The sequence below is a fragment of the Osmerus eperlanus genome, chromosome 9 (genome assembly GCF_963692335.1).
Source record: "Osmerus eperlanus chromosome 9, fOsmEpe2.1, whole genome shotgun sequence".
Classification (NCBI taxonomy): Eukaryota; Metazoa; Chordata; class Actinopteri; order Osmeriformes; family Osmeridae; genus Osmerus; species Osmerus eperlanus.
Window position 1 is genome coordinate 4,868,625 of NC_085026.1, and position 21,890 is coordinate 4,890,514.

At 41.5% G+C, this 21,890-nt stretch overlaps 2 protein-coding genes, 1 long non-coding RNA gene and 2 gene segments (V, D, J or C); 3 read left to right on the forward strand and 2 right to left on the reverse strand.

Annotated features, from left to right (window-relative positions):
• The window catches only part of LOC134026191 (nuclear GTPase SLIP-GC-like), a 44,081-nt gene extending 40,389 nt beyond the window's left edge, over window positions 1-3,692 (forward strand). For both annotated transcript variants that reach the window (XM_062468702.1, XM_062468701.1), the window contains 4 exons: window positions 412-520; window positions 625-758; window positions 915-999; window positions 1,201-3,692. In XM_062468702.1, coding sequence (XP_062324686.1) covers window positions 412-520; window positions 625-758; window positions 915-999; window positions 1,201-1,256 — 384 coding nt within the window. In that variant the 3' untranslated portion in view covers window positions 1,257-3,692. The remainder of the gene's footprint in view (window positions 1-411; window positions 521-624; window positions 759-914; window positions 1,000-1,200) is intronic.
• Window positions 3,693-6,617: 2,925 nt separating this feature from the next.
• LOC134026625 (T cell receptor beta variable 10-3-like) lies at window positions 6,618-7,116 on the reverse strand. The segment is given in 2 exon segments: window positions 6,618-6,940; window positions 7,065-7,116. Coding segments are annotated over 2 exon segments (375 nt in total).
• A 535-nt stretch (window positions 7,117-7,651) lies between these two features.
• Window positions 7,652-8,819, forward strand: LOC134026626 (T cell receptor beta variable 24-1-like). The segment is given in 2 exon segments: window positions 7,652-7,709; window positions 8,497-8,819. Coding segments are annotated over 2 exon segments (381 nt in total).
• Window positions 8,820-10,181: 1,362 nt separating this feature from the next.
• Window positions 10,182-16,932, forward strand: LOC134026192 (uncharacterized). 4 transcript variants are annotated; one of them, XM_062468703.1, is made up of 18 exons: window positions 10,182-10,383; window positions 10,889-11,098; window positions 11,302-11,392; window positions 11,486-11,594; window positions 11,671-11,760; window positions 11,862-12,254; window positions 12,442-12,537; window positions 12,684-12,916; window positions 13,062-13,240; window positions 13,378-13,471; window positions 13,585-13,929; window positions 14,031-14,148; window positions 14,224-14,315; window positions 14,447-14,564; window positions 14,728-14,829; window positions 14,911-15,081; window positions 15,770-15,919; window positions 16,048-16,932. In XM_062468703.1, the coding sequence occupies exons 1-18, from the start codon at window positions 10,283-10,285 to the stop codon at window positions 16,053-16,055; spliced, it is 2,700 nt and encodes an 899-aa protein (XP_062324687.1). In that variant the 5' UTR covers window positions 10,182-10,282; the 3' UTR covers window positions 16,056-16,932. The 4 variants fall into 4 exon arrangements, 3 of the variants coding, with proteins under 3 accessions (XP_062324687.1, XP_062324689.1, XP_062324690.1); XM_062468705.1 differs by having other exon boundaries at window positions 11,079-11,098; XR_009931339.1 differs by lacking the exon at window positions 16,048-16,932 and having other exon boundaries at window positions 14,911-15,487; window positions 15,770-15,906.
• Window positions 16,933-20,389: 3,457 nt separating this feature from the next.
• Window positions 20,390-21,348, reverse strand: LOC134026205 (uncharacterized). Its single transcript, XR_009931341.1, has 4 exons — window positions 21,155-21,348; window positions 20,745-20,812; window positions 20,594-20,637; window positions 20,390-20,434 (listed from the first exon to the last, which is right to left on the reverse strand). It is a non-coding gene; the product is annotated as an uncharacterized LOC134026205 (long non-coding RNA).
• Between the last annotated feature and the right edge of the window lie 542 nt (window positions 21,349-21,890).

The following is a 21,890-nucleotide window of genomic DNA, read 5'->3' on the forward strand; positions in this document are numbered from 1 at the left end:
CATTTGGAAACTTCTGTTGGCCTTCTAGTACTTTTTTATTAGTACTCTCACATCGTTGCACAAACCTACACTTAACTATGCATTATTTTGTCATTTTGCTAGACAACAAAGTGTACTGAAAGTGTAAAAATTGTTTTGAAATGCTAAAATTATTATAAAATTGTGTGATGCAAGATAGTAAGGTTGGAAAATGGAAATCCATGCTTCTTAAAACAATCTGACACTTTTCAGTCTCACAACCACTTGTTTTTGAGTCTCTGAATGGAAGCGATCCTCTTTTCAACTGGAATTTGGTGTTTCTTTAGTAATGCTGATTAATAGTTAGCCAAAAAAAGAAACCAATAATGTTTTCAAAATGTACTATTGTTTTCTGAATGTAATATTTCATTGATTTCTCATGAAAATATACAGGAAGCCAAACTGAAGCGTATGATATATAGAGATATTGCGCAACAAAAGAAGGCAATATATGCATCAATCACAGATGCCATCAAAGAAGAGATGGTTCCTGGCTACAACAGTAAGTCAGTGGAATTGTGCTTAATTCCAGAAAGACTTATTTGAAGAGTTATGTGATTATGTAATTTCGGCAATATAAACCAAATGTTGCTTGTTTGGTTGCAGAGGCTGAAGAATGTGTTGGAACGAGATCCATGACGGTGAAGCAGAAAGTACTGATACAACATACTGAGTCACTGAAGCACACCATGTTCAACAAAGCAAAGAACAGGATGCTGTATTTGTTCAAATATCTGACGGTTTGTTCACTTTTACATGTGAAGTTCAAAAATGAAAATTCTTTAGGATTTCGGAATTCTTTAGGAAGATTCAGTTACTCAGGTGAATCGATTACTTTGGGAATATTTAAACAAATGTTTGTTTGACTTGAATCTTTTTTTTTCTTTCTTTGCAAGGAACAAATCGAGATGAGGTTGAGAAAGGAGCTACTGGAAGCTATGGCTCATGCACTGACTAATTCCAACTTCCCGTTTAGCTTGGGTAAGTCAGGATCTCCACAGATCTTCATCATAATCCATATCCATCTGCCTGAACAGTAAACTCACATTCCAAAGCCTTGCTTGGACACTGATGTTTTTAAATCTGATCAAAATGCTTTCTCAGGGGTCTTTGGCACTGGGATCATTCAGCTGTCATAAATCACACAAGAAAGATGACTGACTGTGTTCTTCTTTGTTGTAGATGTCAGCGCTGAAATTAGAGAGCTGGAGACGTTATCTGCCCTAACTGATGAATAACAGCGCCAAGAATCTAATGAAGAGTTGGTGCGGAAAACAGGTTTTTGTGTAGCCATGTAAATGTTCATGGCTGGTTAGACAGTGCAGAAAATTACATATATAAATCTTCTATAGATCATGTAGATACAATGTGTTAAAAACTAGTGAGATATGGCTAGGATGGTCCGTCTTTGTCATGAAGGTCTGTGGTTGTACTGTCTCATAAAACTCTGTAGGACGACATAAACAACACAACATTCGTACATCAGTCTCAGCTGTGTGTTAAGCTTGAGCTGGAACAACCCCAAAAGGAATGACAGACGTTGTCATAAGTGTTCTATCATAATGTAATCCAACAGAAATGCCATCAACCAGATTATTTGATCCTAATTAGGCCTGTAGGGGGCTGGAGCCAATTCCAGTGCTCATTGGGTAAAAGGCAGGGAAACACACTGGACAGATCGCCAGTCCACACAAACACATTCACACCTAGGGGCAATTTACTATCTCCAGTTCACCTGAATTACGTGTCTTTGGACTGTGGGGAGTGTGGATTTTATTTGAATGATATATAGAATTGTTTGGAACTTAGGGTAGTATGTTTGGCACTGAAATGATTTAAGAATGTAAGAATGTAAGATATAGAATGTTAGATATAGAAAACAGGCCCGGGGCTCTGTAAAGCGCCTTGAGATAATTGTTTTGGCGCTATATAAATTGAATTGAAAACATGACCCAGTTTAAAATAAATGTAGATCCCATTAGTATATAGAGTTTGCTTCATTACAAGTGCAGAATGAAGAGGCTGAAAAGTTGTCCTTTGTGGCTGATTATTACTCACTTTGGCATTACATAATTCAAATTCAGACGTGCTGTTTTAGTGAATCTCTTTAATGTAACTACTGTCTATGAACCTCCTGCCTATTTAATGAAATACGTATTTTATACATTTTATTCTATTTTTCACTTTTAATTTTATGCTCCATTTAAAGTAACAATATGTAACTTTTTTACCTTAAAATAACAGCTTGAAAAAAATGGTGCCGCTACAATTACCATTGCCATCGGTTGTCTGTAGGCAAAATACTGCGGTATGTAAGATTTCTGGAGCTTTGTGTCTGAGCATGCACGACTAGGATCGGGGTAGTGACAATCACTATCGGAACAGCTTTTACTCGTTGGCGAGAGCTGAAAGACACATTTGGATACAAGTTCGATTCAGAGCTAGCCATCTTTTCTTGACTGTGTTAGCAAAGTTGTTGACTCGCTAGTTTGTCATAAACGAGGAAAGCAAATTCCAACAAGTTTCACCGCTAGGGGGAGCTACAAGCCAAAAACTACTTATTGCTGCTTTAACATTTCTGTGCTCAAACATTTTTGATGCCAATATACACATAAACGTCAAGATGGTGGCACGCATGGGTGTGGCGGCTCCTTGCTCTCCAGTTTGGTGTTTTGTTTGTACTGTTTTGTACTAGTTTTTTGTTTGTTAGTCGAGATTTGCATAAGATTAGCTAAGTCCTCAGCCGCAAGGACTTCATTGACAACGGATTCCAAATTCCGTTGTTTGCAAATACAATGACAATAAAGGCTTTCAGTTCAATTTTCCTTTTTCTCTCTTTCTCTCTTCCTGTTCTATGTGGGTGGATAGGCTGTTACTGACTCCATCATAGTCATTTGTCTCAGTAGATATGATACAGAAGGCTAATGAGCGTCAATGTGGTAGCCTGACTTTGTCATACTCATAATTCTAGTCAGAATATGAGTCTGAGAACTCTCCGTTGGGCTGTGACTGCGAGGCGTGTTTCAAACGAACCTTGAAAACAAATGCCTCTTCGCTCAATTGGATAGATCTACAACCAATCAGAGCAACGTAGTAGCCTATGTTAACTTTGACCGAATCCCGTAGGAAGGACGGCAAGAACATATTTTCCATCGACAAATGACTTGATTGCGTTTCTCTGTTCCTCTTTCAAAATTAATGCGCTGTCGATGTCTTCTAAAACAGACTCGATGGCAGAATCATAACATCCCAGATCTCCAGCAGTATGTTTGTTCAAAACGAATTCAACTTAAGGGCTCTTTTGTGACTTGCTTTATGCTTTATGGACTCTCTTGGATTAGTCAAACTGCTAAATGTGTGTTTTCAGTCTTCTTTATATTCTCTGTGAACAAGGGGTTTTGGTTTATCTGATTCAGCAGGATAACTGAATGCTCATTAATGAATGAAAAAAATAAAAATGTCAATTTAATGTCACTACGATTCGTTGAGTCAAACTTTTTTTTTTGGAGCTGATGGATGTATCAATGCAATCTGCAAGGATCGTCTTTTTACAAAGTTTTGTTCATTTAGCAGCAGCATGTTTTGTTGCTGTTATTTGTTTCAGTTGTGCCTTTTGCTTCATATTGTATGCCACACGTGTGCCACAAGCTTAATAAATTATGCAAGTTATTTGAGCTATGTGTCCGTCTAATCTTTTTACTTTGTTGCAATCATTTTACTTTAATGCTGTATTATAGGCAACATCTTTGTGTTGCGCTGAGCACTGAAGCATGTGAAATGTATTTGAAATATAATTTCTGCTCCCTGCTGGCACTCAAAATGCAGCCCATAGTATATCTTACTGGTATATATAGGCCTACTGCTTATAATAATCAGCTACTTCTATTTTTGTGACGGTGACATGACATCATACAAAATTGCCCCACCAGAAATTTCAGGCTAAAATCGCCACTGATACCACCACTCCACATGGCTGAGCAAACATCAAAATGATCGCACTAGAGAGGGCCTTTCACCTTTTTATGGCACCTGCCAGCCACCGTAGCTTCTCTTAATAATGCATTTTGTGCCCTTAACACAATAACATCAACAATAACTAGAGATGTGATTGTGAAGTGTGATTGCTCAACAGCAGCAGGGGATCGCAAACATTAACCACACAGATCAGACATGGGAATAAAAGCAGTGCACAGACTGTCAGCAATGAGGATGCTGTCATGGAGGTCACATGACAAGGTCCCTGTGTGAGGGGGGTCACATGACCAGTCCCATGTATCTGTGTGAAAGAGGGGGCGGCACTACAGAGGCCCCTCCTGCATCATCTGAGGTGTTGTTGCATCAGGAAGCTCCTCCTCTCCTCATAGCTGAGCAGAGTTCTGGCCCTGGATCAAAGCTGGTGACGGTGGCTTCATGCAGGTGTGTGGAGGAGTCCTACCACACAGACAGCACAGTCTGGGAGATGTTTTTGTATTGAACAGAGGGGATTTACACCACTGTGGAGACTAGCAGCACAGAAATACACTGCACTGCTGTCTGAAGAGAGCTGCTCTATGGTTAATGTGCAGGTTTGGCCTTGGCTTGCACTTCCTGTGATTTTGAACCCAGCTTCAGGATTGTCTGAGGTTGCTAGCATGTATCCCAGATACACCAGTTCTCCTGTGTTGGATTGTTTATACCAGAGGATAACATTGTAATTCTGGATATCATGTCTGCAGTTCACTTCAGCAGAATCTCCCAGGTTCTTAATCAAGGCTGCAGGAGTCTGGTGAACTTGGTCACTCAGAGACAAACCTGCAGATGAGGGAAGACAAGATGTTATTACCTTTATAAAAAAAATAACAAGAAGCCAAAGGAATTAACAATCGCATGAAAGATACCTGCAGCCCAGACAGCATGAATGGATATGCTGATAAGCAGGATGATCATGGTGTTCCTGTTTCCTGAAGCTCTACCAGTGAGGCTTCACTCAGATAATCAGTGACCTGTTACTGCTGGACCACTGTTGTCTTTAATGGGTATTGCTTTGATTCTGTGTTGGTTTGTTGGATTGATAAATGTACAGGAAAGCACTTTGTAACGGTTTGAGAAGTATTGTTCACAAAGTCTGCTTACTCACTGAGAGGGAGGAGGCTGTCTACCCCTGAGCTACACCCACCCCCTGCTGTGTCACAGTGACTCTGCCCAGAGGAGGTGGATGGAGGGAGTGTCAGCAGAACACACTGTCATCTCACATGACGTCACTCAGGGCACAGAAACACTTCATCAACCAAAATTACAGGAATAGACAGGGCCAGGGAGTTTTCAGGCGATCTTTATAAGGATGGATCAATACTTAGTTTTCTGCAAAGTCTGTCACCATTAATTCAGTCGACCATATTCCACGTCAAACTGTTGTGGAACAACTTCGGTCGCTCCAACACAAGAACAGGAAGGCTGTCGGAATTCCGCAGATTTTCAATCTGAATAACCGTGGAAAATGAAAAAGTTTGGGCTTGTATATTAGAAATTCGCTCTCGCAAATGTCCGACTCTGCGGAGTGTGTGTGTGTGTGGGGGGGGGGGGGGGGGGGGGGGGGAGTCGTCTAGTGCTGCATTCGCTTGCAGTCAGATATTAGAAATTCTTTTTCGCAAATGTCCAACTCAGTGGAGTGGGGAGGTCAGCAGGCTTACCTGCGATCCAGAACAAAGGAACAGAGAAGATAGTGAGAAGTCTGATCATGGTGACCATCAGTGCTGAGTCTGGAGGACCAACTGAGGACTTAGCATCACTTACTGATATGCTGTTGCTGGATCTAATTCAGACCTCAGATGCAGGTGTTTCACTCTGACACACAAACCACTCCTGTATGAGAGAGGAGGGTTTTTGTAGATAACAGAGGGGATCTGTAGCATTGTGCATAGCTGGCAGCACAGTAATAAACTGCAACTTGGATGTTTACACTCAGGTTCTTAATGAGGGGAGAGGCATTATTTGACTTGTCACCACTGAGATCCCCAGAGAAACTTAAATGTTCTTCATTTGAACCGTCCAAGTTTGGAGTCCCATAAATCAAATACCCGATGAGTGTGAGAGCTGGGTCCCCTGGTTTCTGGAAGTACCAGAGCATCAATCTATAGTCTGTTTTACTGTGGGTGCAGATGAGTGATGCACAGTATCTCCATCTCTGCTGAGGAGATCAGAGGGAGTCTGGTGGACCTCCACAGTCTGACACACACCTGGACAGACAGAGAGAAGATATTACCACCACATGGACACACAAGACTTACAAACACTTTATTACAATATAGAAATCATTCACATTTTGAATATCTAAACAGTCATGACTCTGAGAGGGATATATAACATTTACCGGTCAGGATGAAGAAAATCCCTGTGCCTATGAGACATGTGATCATGTTGACTCCCAGTCCAGAACTGTTCAGGGACTCTGAGGAGCTCTGAGCTCTGGTGTGATCCAGAACAAGACTTCACCCCCAGCCTGGTGCTGGAGGACTTGTTGAGCTGTAGCTCCACCTACAGGTCAGACACCACATCTGTTCTGATGATGCAGGAAAACAAACCCAAGGCTGTCACAAACCAGTTTTTGTTCAGCTGTACAATCAGTTTGTATCACTGTGTTGGCTGACAGCACAGAAATACAGCCCGCTGTCCTCTGGTGTCAAGTCCTTTACAGTGAACGCTCCGTTCTGAGCTACAGATTTAACAGCTGAGTATTTGGTTTTACTGAGATCTCCGTAGTCCGGCTGCAGACCAACGCTTGTGAACACGATGAGCATCATAGACTCCCCTGGACGCTGTCTGAACCAGTACATCTGAACGTGACCCGCGTCTTTCTCATGGCTGCAGTTCATCTCTGCAGTTTTCCGGGCAAGACTCCAGATCGTTCCTGGCTGCTGTGTGACATCACTCTTCTGGCAGTGACCTGTGGGATGGAGATTATAATCATAGCAGAGTGGAAGTGATGCTCTTGTAACCATCTACAGCGTGTGAGCGTTATCTAGTCTATCATGGAGATGTTTCCTGTGTAGCCACTGACCCTACAGTACCTGTGAGCCAGAGTAGAGAGAGAGACACTGGGATGAGAGCTTGGAGAGTCATGCTGGCCCTCGAGATCTGGAGAGAGCTGCTCTGAACACAACCACTGGTGCACCTTCTCCAAACTGAGCTTCTGCAGGACTGGGAGGGCAGGAGGGTGTGTGTGTGTTTGTGTGAAAGAGGGGGCGGCACTACAGAGGCCCCGCCTGCATCATCTGAGGTGTTGTTGCATCAGGAAGCTCCTCCTCTCCTCATAGCTGAGCAGAGTTCTGGCCCTGGATCAAAGCTGGTGACGGTGGCTTCATGCAGGTGTGTGGAGGAGTCCTACCACACAGACAGCACAGTCTGGGAGACGTTTTTGTATTGAACAGAGGGGATTTACACCACTGTGGAGACTAGCAGCACAGAAATACACTGCACTGCTGTCTGAAGAGAGCTGCTCTATGGTTAATGTGCAGGTTTGGCCTTGGTTTGCATTTCCTGTGATTTTAAACCCAGCTTCAGAATTTTCTGAGTTTGCTAGCATGTATCCCAGATACACAAGTTATCCTGTGTTGGATTGTTTGTACCAATAAATGCGATTGTAACTCTGGATATCATGTCTGCAGTTCACTTCAGCAGAATCTCCCAGGTTCTTAATCAAGGCTCATCTGCAGGTTCGTCTCTGAGTGATCAAGTACACCAGACTCCTGCAGCCTTGTTTAAGAACCTGGGAGATTCTGCTGAAGTGAATTGCCGACATGATATCCAGGGTTACAATCGCATCTTCTGGTATAAACAATCCAACATTATGGAACTGGTGTATCTGGGATACATACTAGCAAACTCAGACTATCCTGAAGCTGGGTTTAAAATCACAGGAAATGCAAACCAAGGCCAAACCTGCACATTAACCATAGAGCAGCTCTCTTCAGACAGCAGTGCAGTGTATTTCTGTGCTGCTAGTCTCCACAGTGGTGTAAATCCCCTCTGTTCAATACAAAAACGTCTCCCAGACTGTGCTGTCTGTGTGGTAGGACTCCTCCACACACCTGCATGAAGCCACCGTCACCAGCTTTGATCCAGGGCCAGAACTCTGCTCAGCTATGAGGAGAGGAGGAGCTTCCTGATGCAACAACACCTCAGATGATGCAGGCGGGGCCTCTGTAGTGCCGCCCACCTCTTTCACACACACACACACACAAAAACACACACACACCCTCCCACCCTCCCAGTCCTACAGAAGCTCAGTTTGGAGAAGGTGCACCAGTGGTTGTGTTCAGAGCAGCTCTCTCCAGATCTTGAGGTCCCAGTGTCTCTCTCTCTACTCTGGCTCACAGGTACTGTAGGGTCAGTGGCTACACAGGAAACATCTCCATGATAGACTAGATAACGCTCACACGCTGTAGATGTTTACAAGAGCATCATTTCCACTCTGCTATGATTATAATCTCCATTCCACAGGTCACTGCCAGAAGAGTGATGTCACACAGCAGCCAGGAACGATCTGGAGTCTTGCCAGGAAAACTGCAGAGATGAACTGCAGCCATGAGAAAGACGCGGGTCACGTTCAGATGTACTGGTTCAGACAGCGTCCAGGGGAGTCCATGATGCTCATCGTGTTCACAAGCGTTGGTCTGCAGCCGGACTACGGAGATCTCAGTAAAACCAAATACTCAGCTGTTAAATCTGTAGCTCAAAACGGAGCGTTCACTGTGAAGAACTTGACACCAGAGGACAGCGGGCTGTATTTCTGTGCTGTCAGCCAACACAGTGATACAAACTGATTGTACAGCTGAACAAAAACGGGGACACAGCTCTCACACATCGGATATTTGAGATATGGGACTCCAAACTTTGAAGGTTCAAATGAAGAAAATTTCAGTTTCACTGGGGATCTCAGCGGTGAAAAGGCAACGCCTCTCTTGTCATTAAGAAACTGAGTGTAAACAACCACAGTGCAGTTTATTACTATGCTGCTAGAGAAGCACAGTACTGCAGATCCCCTCTGTTCTCTACAAAAACCCTCCTCTCCTACAGGAGTGGTTTGTGTCACAGAGTGAAACACCTGCATCTGAAGTCTGAATTAGATCCAGCAACATCATATCAGTACAGTCAGATGACATCACTTCCTGTTCATGCTCCAACTCCACAAAGTGATGCTAAGTCTTCAGTTGGTCCTCCAGGCTCAGCACTGATGGTCACCATGATCAGACTTCTCACTATCTTCTCTGTTCCTTTGTTCGGGATCACAGGTAAGCCTGCTGACCTTACAGGACATTACACTTTCACACTGCTACTAAAATGACTTTAAACTTTAGTGTTTTACAGGAATAATCAAATCTGTGTGTCAAGCTTTAATTATTCTATAAATCAGTTTTACTCTTCTTCTCACTCCACAGGAGTGTCACTCAGTCAAGAGGTGAACCAGACTCCCTCTACTCTCCTGTGGAAGCCAGAAGAGAAGATCCAACTGAGCTGTAGTCATAACATTCCAAGTTACAACGTTATTCTCTGGTACCAGCGCTCAGTGGGAGACACTGCCCTGAAACTAATAGGGTATGTTTATTACAAAACTATTACCGTTGAGTCTCCATATCAGGGCCTCTTCGATGTGAGTGGAGATGGTGAGAAAGAAGCCTACCTTCATCTCCTCAAACTGAGGCAACCTGAAGATGATGGACAATATTTCTGTGCAGCCAGCTACACAGTGGTACAGAGCTCAGCTCCGCTCTACAAAAACCTTTCAGTGATTAACAGGCCCTTCAGCACACCTGTATCAAACCACAATAACAGTAATGTACTCAGAGGAGATGGATATCGTCATCACAACTACAGATGCTACTTATGTTGAGGGTCCTTACTTTGAGAGGATGCGATGCATGATGGGTAGTTACATATATTAGTCTATAGAGGGTGGTAGACTGCTTTGAATGTTAAATCTGACCTCACAATCTATTCGTAACATAGTGTACGTCTTTCTGTGTCCCTCGATTTCTTATACTATGTTACGAAAAACCGAACCACAAGGTGGCGCTTCACCCGAAATGTCACCTAAAATTTGTGTAGCTTATCGTAAATTAATATTCAAATACTGCATTCATATCCACAATAACAATTATACAAATATAAAATATATATTACTGTACAATATTTACATATTTCTCTCTGCTTTAAAGCTCAATTCTGAAGTGCTTTGCGAGCACCCGTTTGTGGCATTTTAACAGGACGGATCTTCAGTATTTTCAGTATGGAATTACGCCTTGACCTTCATCAATCGCCTGTCAATCAAAATGTGACATCCTTGGTTACGGCGCTGACAAGTGACGTCCATTGCTTTAGAAGTTGGCGGTAAGTACCTACCTAAAGATGTTCAGATTTTTTTTATTTATTGTAAATGCACCCTTTCAGGCCGAAAATGTGTATTCATTATGTAATAGTTAAGCAAGTAAACTCAAGGTAACCATGGGGATGCTCCAACGTGGAGTTCTAACTTAATTTTGTGAAAGTGCATGGTAATAAATGCATGTTAGCCATGCAACGTTAGTAAAATGGCTAATTAACGGTACGCTAGCGTGGTCAGAGCATTCATGAAGGCATTCAGTTATTTACTTATATTTTATCTTATTGTATATTTTATTTAATTCTAATTCCACTTAGTACTGCTAGTTTATGTACCCTTAGTATAGATAGTCCACATATTTAATTTTTAAATACTAATAATATTTATGTCTCCCTTGTCCTTCCCCTGTGTGCACCTTCCCCTTCTATAATTGTATGTTTTGCTCCTTCCCAATATCCTCCCCTGTCTTTGCCCCCCCCCCCCCCCCCCCCCAACACACACCTGTCTCCTCAGATTCATCTGTCATCTCTCTTTAACATTGACCTCCATATTCTATTTGTCTACTTGTCTGCCTCTCGTCTCATTGCCTGTTGTCCATCTGTCTGTCTGTCTTCCTGTACTGTATATTTATTGTCTGTCTGCCTTGTCCTTTTGTCCGTCTGTGTGCCCGCCATTTCTGGCCCGCCCCAACGGTTCTTTTAAGAACCAAAGTTCTGCTGTCAAGTAAGTTTAACATTGAAACAATAGTAGGTACCATAATATGACTGTCCTTTATGCTACCAATATGTAATACATGTACAATAGAAGTCCCCTGATATGTGTAGTGACCGACATTTTTGTAAATTATTTTTTGACACAAATATTACAACTATCTAAGATATCAGTTAAGATTGAAATATGTTGGCCTGTAATTTACTTTTCCATAGTATGGCTTCAAAGGAAGATGCTGAGGATGCTCATCTTAGGGAGCTTCTGAAACAAGGTCAAGCTTATGCCAAGGACCTTAATCCTGAACCGGTAATAATGATGATGAAACTAAAACTGTGTGAACAATACACTAGTACCTGAACTTGGTCATTATTCCAGTTAATAACATATATCTTTTTGTAGGCTAAGAACAAAAAGAGGACCACAAAAAACAGGTTGAGGATTAGTTGGAGAAAGAGAGATGTGCGGGGAGCATTAGTCCCTCAAACTACCAAATGTCGATCTTCAACTGGTAAGTTGAATATTTAAAGGTTCTGGAGTAATGCAGCATTATAGGATGCATTTCTTCTGAATAATTGTTCTCTCAGCACCCAGGGCTGGAACGAAGAAATGCAAGGACACTGTCAGTGACACACAGGACCTTGTTGAGGACAGGGATCATCAGGAATCAGTTCTTTGTGAGTAACAAATGTTTTTATTTTAGTTTGAACAGGTAATGCCAAACTCAAAAATACCTCTTCAGTTAATGTTCTGTACTACCAATTTCTTTCATCTACAGATTCCCTTCTTCGAGCGGTCAAAGAAATGTTACGTGATGGTCAGCCAGCAGCCCCTGAGTGTGAGAAACACACAGAGGCACAAGATTGGGGAATTCGAAATGCCTGTTCTGCAGAGAGGTGGAAAGTGTCCCGCCCGCATCTCATCAACAGCATGCTGTCAGATGAGGCAGTATTGCCCACCACCTGCCAGTGGTGTAGGCAAGGAGTGGCTGTGATGAGGTGTAGTGAGTGCTTACCTCACCAGTATCTGTGCATGGCCTGTGACAAAGAGCAACACACCAGACATGTTCTGCACAACCGGAGATCCCTGATCTCAGGCTACCTCCACCCTGTGCCTCCCACCTCATTTGTCAGCCAGGATGCTGACGGGCAATATTCCCTTACCCACCAAGGTAAGGTGTTTGGTCATGAAACCTCCTCTAAATGTCTAATGTAATCTAACATCAATACTGTAAAATGTTAGATATGGCTTGAGGCACTTATGCAATGACTATTAGGACATTAGACGCAAGATTACTAATACACAATCCCCAAGATTATACACAATCCCCATGCTGTGTCTTTTAAATATCTTTGTAGCTCAACTTCTACCTTTAGAGGTATCAGCCTGCCAAACCTGCCAGCTCCCCATGACTGTTAGTGTGGGGAGGTCCATTGTTTTAGTGACCATGAATGGTGAGTTTTACACATTTTAATTTAAGAAGAACAATCATTTTATTAATCTCACATGTGAACACGCATACTCTTGCAGGTAGCAGTGAATATCAACAAACACAAATATATTGCTGTTAAATTATGTCCTGTTATTATTACCACTTTAGGTCGCTATGATCTTGTCCTCCCTGAAGCACATTGTGAATGTTGTGCCTCTCATTGGACACCTGCGCTGGAAGACGTTGTGCAAAGTGGGTACTGGCCAGGGACGGTCAACTTCAATAGTCTGTTTCATGTTGACGTTTTCCAGTCATACCTGGAGTTAAAAATGTCAGCACCTGGACTGTCCCGTCTGGCATTTACCACAATGCTAGACAAAAAAAACAGCCGCTTTGGAAGAGTGAGTACCGTGTGTGGCACTAATAGTGGATATATTCATCACTGCCTGGTAAACTATACACATTGTATATGTTTGGACAAATAAGATAAGAAATAACCTACATAGTATCAGACTATTCACTGATATATTTTTTTTATTGAAACAGAGTGGTAAAATATCTGGAGACACTTTCCACCAAAGCTTCATGGAATGGGCCATCTGCAGATATGAGGTTGACAAGATGTGCCAGGAGCAGCCGTTTGTCTGCCCTCCATGCACTCCCGAAATGCTTGTGGTAGCAGTGGATGGCAATCGCAAGCATTATCGTTTCAAGAAGGCAGGGAGGTATGTAATGCAAACTATTTACTGGTAACTCCTAAAGTATCCGGACAGTAATCTTCCACGTTAATGGAAATAATACAATGTAATAAACATTGTGTTGTAGAGTACCATCTGTTAACAGATTTAACTCCTTTGTGTAGTCAGGACAGTCATGGCCACTTGGAAGGTGTTTTCCTTTGCGAGGACAGCAAGGTGTCAGAGTTTGTAGACCATGTCCACAAGGCCACCAAGCATGTAAGTAATTTCTTTTTGTGACGTAGTTATTATTTGATTACAAGTTTGAATTTTAAATATTGTGTAGACCTTCATTGAACATTTTCAGGGATTTTGTGTGTGTTTATCCGAAGGTTCCCGGAAAGGGTGTCTGTGGTGGGGCTGAATTTGCTGCTGCTAAGGAGATCTCCAGAAAATCTAGCAGCAAGCTTGATGAAGAGGGCATTGAGCTTGCTGTCTGCAGGCATGGCACAATCCTTAGAGGCCTTAATATGTTTAGGGGGGAAATATATGCATATGCCCTCTACTTGCAGAAGGAATTGGGCAACACTGCAACTTTCTTCTGCACTGATCTTATGTGCAAGTACTGGCCCTACTTGCAGAAGGTCTGCAGAGTATGCCCAGAACTACAACATCTTCTAGGCATGAAGCCCTTTCTTTCTGTCCTCCATGCAAAGGCCCATGGAATGAAGTGTGAGGTACTGAACCAAACCTTTACTTCCTTACCTTTGTTATGGTTCCAGTTAACATAATCAGTACATGTACTGGATATTATATGGCATGTCTTCTGGCCCAATAGATCAAATGGGGTGGGGGGTTCCAGGAGAATGCTGCCTGCACCCTGGGAGAAGAAGTGGAGCAGGCCAACGCCTTCCTCTCCAGGATAGCCATTTCCACAAAATATATGTCAAAAGCTGGTAAGCATATTGACTTCTTTCACATCAACATGCATTCTAGAGCATGCCCTTGCACTGACCAATGTTCCTTTGCAGCACGCACCGACATGATCACACTCTTGTGCATGAGATGGAACCAAGCCAAGGTCCAGCACATGAGCTCCTACCTCAGCAGACGATTCCTGAAGGTACCCTGGAATGTTCTCAATGCAATAAAGCATATATATATATATATATATATCAACCATCTCATTCAGCCTTTGTTTTAGCCTTACGTCGTGAAGTGCATAAGCATTTGTGTTTTTCTTTCCTTATTTAGACCAAGCAAAGTCTGCAACAACAAAAAGACAGCTATGAGGCCTTAAAGACAGAGCTGTCAGTCGACAACTCCACAATCCTGCAGTGGGTGACCGATGTTCAGGAGTGGGCTGAGAGTGGTATGTCCGTACACAAAATGAACATTATATAATTTTACTACTGCTGATAGACTACAAATGTCATATGTCATATGACTGTCGATCTGGGTTTAGCAAGAATGCATGAAAGTATTTTCTGTCCTCAACTCATGTTTGTACTTGGGTGTTCTCTTTTCTTAACCAGCACCAGTGGAGGACAGTGATGCACCTGTGGAGTTGCAGAAGAAGATGGAGGAAATGTCTGCCAGCATCAGGCAGAGAACACATCGGCTGTACAGGCAGAATGGTTTGTTAGAGATCGGTTCAAGAAACCAGCCATGGCCATAATGGTCAATCTAGGACACATGTCTATGTTAATGTTTTTCAGACACAAACAAGGGTCGCCACAGGATGAGAGCCAAAATAAGAGAGGAGAAAGGGAAGCTGGCTGCCCTGGTCCTGGAACATAATACACTTGTCCAGCCATCCGAAAGAGTGGAGTCAGTGGAGTTAATCTTCCAGCCGGAATACATATTCCCCTGGCACGTTCCAACATCTGGTATGTAGCCTATAATTGTCATAAAAGTGAGCAAATCAAAGTAGTGCTTTTTGTGTTGTCCAGCACTTTTCGCTCATGCTTCTTATGGTTACTTGAATTAAAGTTTCTTTGAAATTGTAATATATTTCATGATGTTTTTGCGATGAACTGTGCTGACCGTTAAACACTGTGTAAATTTTTTTTTGTTTATTTTCCTGAGGGCATTTACATAACATTTAGTCATTTAGCAGACGCTCTTATCCAGAGCGACTTACAGTAAGTACAGGGACATTCCCCCGAGGCAAGTAGGGTGAAGTGCCTTGCCCAAGGACACAACGTCCTTTGGCACGGCAGGGAATCAAACTGGAAACCTTCAGATTACTAGCCCGATTCCCTAACCGCTCAGTCACCTGACTCCACCTGAGCAGTAAGTTATTTCCTAACTGCTTTTAGATAAAATGAATAGAAATTGGCTAAAAAGGTTTGTGGGTAGAAATAGCCACTTTTGATACTTTAGAGGCAAAAGCAATTAGGAAATAACACTTAATACTTATGAAATCAAATATCTAGTAAATATTATCTAAATATCTATATCTAAATCTAGTTTTACAAAAAGTTATCATTGTATTAATGTATTCCTATTATTTTGTGTTCTTAACCACATAACTGTCTTTTGTACTTATTTTTGTTAAACAACTTTTTGCTTCAGATACTGACATTCTCACAAAAAAGAAGGTCTTTGAGAAGGTCATGGGTATCCGGAGGCTGGAGGAGGAAGAAGTGGTCCTCGTCAAAGAGATGAAGCAGCACTGGGAATACCTGAAGAGACGTGCTGAGGTCTTGGAGCAGTCAATCTCTGGTAACGAAAAAGTGTGCATGTACACATTAACTCATTTTACATTGTTGCGATTTAGTAGCAGTTTCAATTAGGTTACTCTGGTGTTTTCCGTTGCGGACGCAAATGTTTAAATAAGCTTATTTATTTAGGTGACTGATGGAACCTGTCACCAAAAGGGAGGAAGGGACTCCAAAGTTTGCACCAGAGGAAACTTACAGAGTTGAAGTCTCACCAGGCTGTAGTGAGACAGATGTATCTCCAACACCTCCACCTGGATCTTACAGAACCCGACCTGGACCTGGAAGAACTCCTGGAAGAGGGCCAGGACTTTTTAAGCTCTGACACCAGCTCAGATGATCACGACGATGTCAACACCTAGGCATCGACAGAATATCAATGTTATGCATTTGAATTTGGGTATTGTGAGACAAATAAATGCTTTTCTAGAACAATTTCTTGACTGGAAATAAATACATTTTACTTTTCTTGCTTCAGGTCTATGTACCTGTTTTATCAACAACGTGCTCTACATTAGATCATGTTGCCTACCACTGATATCTAATAACATCTGCTACCCAAAAAAGGCATTACAATATATTTGCATGTTTCTATTCCCCTTATTTCAGACAGTAAGACTCAGTAGTAGTTAATGAACACTTTGTACAATACATATTTTGGCTCGTATTTTGTTTACATACTAACCCTTCTTTCTGTCTACCTGTATTACGCCCTCCACAGGCTCTGCCTGTCTTTCTGTTTCTGTCTTTCTGTTTGTCTGTGTATGTGTGCATCTCCAGGCTCCAGTGATCCAGTCCATCCTACCTGCACAAGATCCACACCTGCGGTCCAGTTTCCCAATAACTTGCGGTGACATACCCTGGTTTGCCCTGGTAGCTACGTTCCCAGCCTCGTTGTACTTCCAAGTCTATTATCTACTATTTGTATTCAAAGTGTTCTAATATTGCACTTTCTTGTGTCCCATGGGTTTTGTGTTTTATTGTCCAATAAACTTTGGTATTATTTTTATAAACATTGACTTGCATGGTTGGACTCACTTATGTAAATAATCTGTACTGGGAGTGATGACGTCACATTCAGAAAAATCCATGCCTTTATAAAGGTGATGGCATGAAGGTAGGCTATATGAATTATAAATTATATATTCTCATTTTTAGAGTGTTGAACACGTGGTAAGACGTACACAAGTTTTTTAAGTAATTGAATAGGTCTTTATATAATGTGCGCTACACTTAACTAAAGCGATAACCAAAGTGAACTTACATGGACTACAAATATGGCGCATATTAGCGTTAAAACATATTGGCGGATTCCTGGGAAATGTAGTTCTTTTTACTTTCAATTTAAAAACTTATTTTATGAGAAGATCTTTGTCCTCAGTTACATTTAAATCACTTAATATGACAAATATACATTCATTGGTCTTTTATGAAAGACAAAATGTATCAGTACTCGAAAAGTCAACATTTAAATGTCTTTATATGTAACCTTTACTTAACATTACTTTACATCATAATCTTCAAACATGGTTCCAGTATGATGTGAAGAGGGTCAATATTGGTATAAATACAAAATCCCAGGCTGATCCTAGCCTCAGCTAAAAAAAACAAATTGAATTGAATTTTAGGAAATTACCTTTTCTAGGTGGCGCTGTTGATCCCCGGTAGGGGCTAGGGTTATGAAACTGAAAGACACAGTTTATATAACCCTAGTTATTCACTGTATCAAGCCAGGACTATGTGCCATGAAAGGAACCCTAACCCTAATTACCCTAATTAGGGTTACTAAATATAGGGCTTTAAGGTGACCACTGGCAAGGGTTCAAAGGTCAATATATCAGATAAGGGTTTACAGGAATGTGTCAAACTTACATAAATGAACCTGCAAGCTAAGACCTTTCCAAAAATTGGTCCAAAAAAAGTCTTTTTAAAATCGAAATCTGCCATTGCAGTGAGGTATCTTTCCAAGTATAGATTCCAAGACCATTCATAATCTAAATAGACTACATCAGTGGTCAAAGTCAAATTATGTTTCGGTGGCACATAGTCCTGGTTTAGCACAAACAATATCAGGGTACAGACCCACTTGTGCATTTGTTTATCCCCAAACTTTAAAGATGATTATTTGCTCTGCATAAGACATGGTCTAAACAGACCGTGCTAGGGTTAGGGGTTAGTTGTCCTTGGTGGTACATGTTCGTGGCTTGCCCTGATGAATATTTTGGACTAGTAAATACTTTTTTTCATATGGCCTTACCTCTAAGCCAGATAGAGGCTCAACAGCGCCACCTTGAAATGTTCATTTTCCAAATCTAAAATGTGTCTTGTACTCCAATGTATGCTGCTATCGGGCTGAAAATTAGCATGTTGCTCCATTGAGACATTCCATGCAGAGTGTGACAAAAACATTCAACACTTGAATATAATATAAAATAAAAAGTATGAAAAAAAGACATGCCAAAGTTTACCTTTGTAGAGCTGATTATATATAATGCTTATTGATCTATAATATATGTACACTTTACATTTCAGATCAATCTGATATAAAATTGGAGATGATATTGGTGTAAAACACAAATTACTAAAAGAACTACAAACGTATTCCATTAAACACTAAATCGAGAAGTTGAACGACGCCATATTTGTAGTTCAACTACATGTTTCAAAGTTTACATGTTTAGGGTTTGAAAACAGAACATCTTAACGATTTATCACATACAAAGTATGTATGAATAGATTATAACATAATGGAGGTGTTGAGGAGGTAATCAATATTAGCATTAAATGCCCTAGTTGGCAATGGAGTAGTATTCTAAATGAGATGATGCATCGAGGGATTAGCCTACCCATGAGACTTTAGGTATATTCGACTACATGCAGCGCCGGCGGCACCGACAGCCGGCATGGCTGACTTGAAGCAGTGAATGCCATTGGCTGGTCCGCGCCGCCGGCGCTGCATGAAGTCGAACACACCTTTTGTGTAGGTTAGGCCTACTTATAACATGGTGTATGGCAAGATTAGTTGGTAGCTATATTTAGCCAATTTGGTTTGTCATCATGTGTAATTTCGCATAATTAAAGACATGTTATTAGAAACTATCCGATGACTTTGTTTTAAGATTGTTTGGAATCTCGTTTGTTTTAAAGAACGACAGTTAGCTATCATTAGCTTTCAGCTAAATCAGGGTTCCGTTGCGTAGCGATAAGATACACAAATATTAGGTGACATTTCGGGTGAAGCGCCACCTTATGGTTCGGTTTTTCGTAACATTGTGTACGAAATCGAGGGACACAGAAAGACGTACACTATGTTACGAATAGGCGTAGCGATAAGCTACACAAATATTAGGTGACATTTCGGGTGAAGCGCCACCTTATGGTTCGGTTTTTCGTAACATTGTGTACGAAATCGAGGGACACAGAAAGACGTACACTATGTTACGAATATGCGTAGCGATAAGCTACACAAATATTAGGTGACATTTCGGGTGAAGCGCCACCTTATGGTTCGGTTTTTCGTAACATTGTGTACGAAATCGAGGGACACAGAAAGACGTACACTATGTTACGAATATGCGTAGCGATAAGCTACACAAATATTAGGTGACATTTCGGGTGAAGCGCCACCTTGTGGTTCGATCTTTCGTAACATAGTATACGAAATCGAGGGACACAGAAAGACGTACACTATGTTACGAATAGACTGTGAGGAGCTATATCACACGCAGAACTTCATCAACGCTCATCATTTTACGTCATCGTCCAGACTCGGATTTTACGAAGGTCACTAATCGATATTAACGTGTGTGGTCATTATTGAGATAGTTGTCTGGAGTTATACAGAGTTAAATCCGAATTTTTCTAAAGAAATCTGGATAATTCAAGATATCTGCCAGTCTGCCCTTCCAGAGCTGGCAAGAACCGGGCCTGTATATAGGCTACAGCCTATATATTTGGCGTATATATGGCACGCAAAATAGATGTGTAAACCCGTGTCATAGATACGCAGAAGTATGGGAGACTGGGTTGGGGACACAGAAAGACGTCCACTATGTTACGAATGGACTGTGTGGTCAGAGATCCTCGTCATATCAGACAGACCCATAACCTTCAAAACGACAGCATTGACAGCGACACATTGTAACAATTGCATGTCAGGCAAAAAGATAGTCTGGACTAAAAACATTCAGAACATATCACTCTCCTGTCCATCATTGGTGAGAACTTGGGCTGGGCCCCCGGCCGCCCTTATGTGCTGATCACTGCCTTTGTTTCTTCCTAAATGTTTCATCTTCCATTAATGTAAATACATGTTCTATCAATTATAAACACTGTTTAATGGTTACAGCTGTACTTCATTGTTTACATACTTTTAACGAACATGATTGTCTAATTTTCTGAAATACTGTCATCACAAAACCAAACCACGCACGCACATTAAAAAAAGCAAATTTTATCTTTATTAATCACTTTTGGAAAATTGGCTGAAGGCTCCCAGGTGTCATCCCATTGTTCGCCACTGTAAAACATATAAAAACATTTGAATAACTGTGAATTACTGCAGGGGGTTAATGCCCCCTACTCAGATATGCCGGCACACTGTACAGATAAAATACAGTATACAGATAAACACACACAGCTATTTAGACAGTTTAATTACTTTACAGGAATTACTTACCAACCATAACAAGGTTGCCACCGCACGAGGACTTCTTCCCTGTCCTAAGCATTTAACATAAACAAATCACATGGAAGAAAGGTTTTGATCTGGTAAATGTATGAACATCCATTTATGTTTTAAGTATTTAAGAAATCCCAAAACATTTTACCTCATTTTTCCTCTTGCCTACTACTTCTTGGAAGAGAAACACCTTATTCTTTGCATGTACACGGCAAACTGCAAAAAAAGGTTAACAAAATAAAATAAAGACTTATCTTTGGTGGTGTTCTATTTAGTATTATGACACAATAGGGTGAATAATGTACATTTTGGTGATGATTATAGAATAACGTGTCTTTAATTACTCCCTATCCCTAAACATGGCCTCTTGTCTAACACTAACTCTGAAATCTAAACAATGTCAGTCTGTCCACTGTGGGAGGTGGTGTCTTATTATGTTCCAATAAGAGTACAAATCTACTTCAAATAATGCCTTCTGGTATCTCTGGGAGACATCAGTATAACCTGTCTAAGTATAAGAACATGTCTGCTTATTGAAAAGCATGGTGCATGGTCAACCTTTCTTTTTGGGGGGGATGGTTGAACCACTTTTTATAGGCCGGCTTCTCTTCCTTCCCTGGATTGCATCTTTAGAATGAGCCGGAACAGTGGGCCCCTAAAGAGGAAGTATAAAGCCAAATGCATCCATTACAACAACAGTACTTCCTGTATTACAATGGTGTGTCTAGTGGAATTAGTCCACCTAATCAGCAGCAAGCTTTGCAATCAGCTGTTGTGTCATAAATAGACAGATTTGACAAATCTTAAACAACTAAACTATGCAGTGACTAGCATTTATACATGTCTCATGCAATGAACGTGGTCACTGTACAAACTGTAGATATTATATTATACTGAAGTGAGTGAGACCAATATATTTGAAATATGTGTATCTATGGGTAAATTCCTTGCCTGCCAAAGTAAATTCCTTGTCTGTGCAAACTTTCATGGCGATTAAAACCCCTTTTGATTCTGATTCTATCTTGTACAGTTTCATATATCTTTTTCTGTATTTCTCTGGAGAGCAGCATCTCTTACACATACAGGAGTGGGGGGGCAGATGTCCCCAGCTTCTGCAGGAGTGGGGGGGCAGATGTCCTCAGCTTCTGCAGGAGTGTGGGGGCTGATGTCCCCAGCTTCTGCAGGAGTGTGGGGGCTGATGTCCTCAGCTTCTGCAGGAGTGCGGGGGCTGATGTCCTCAGCTTCTGCAGGAGTGGGGGGGCAGATGTCCCCAGCTTCTGCAGGAGTGCGGGGG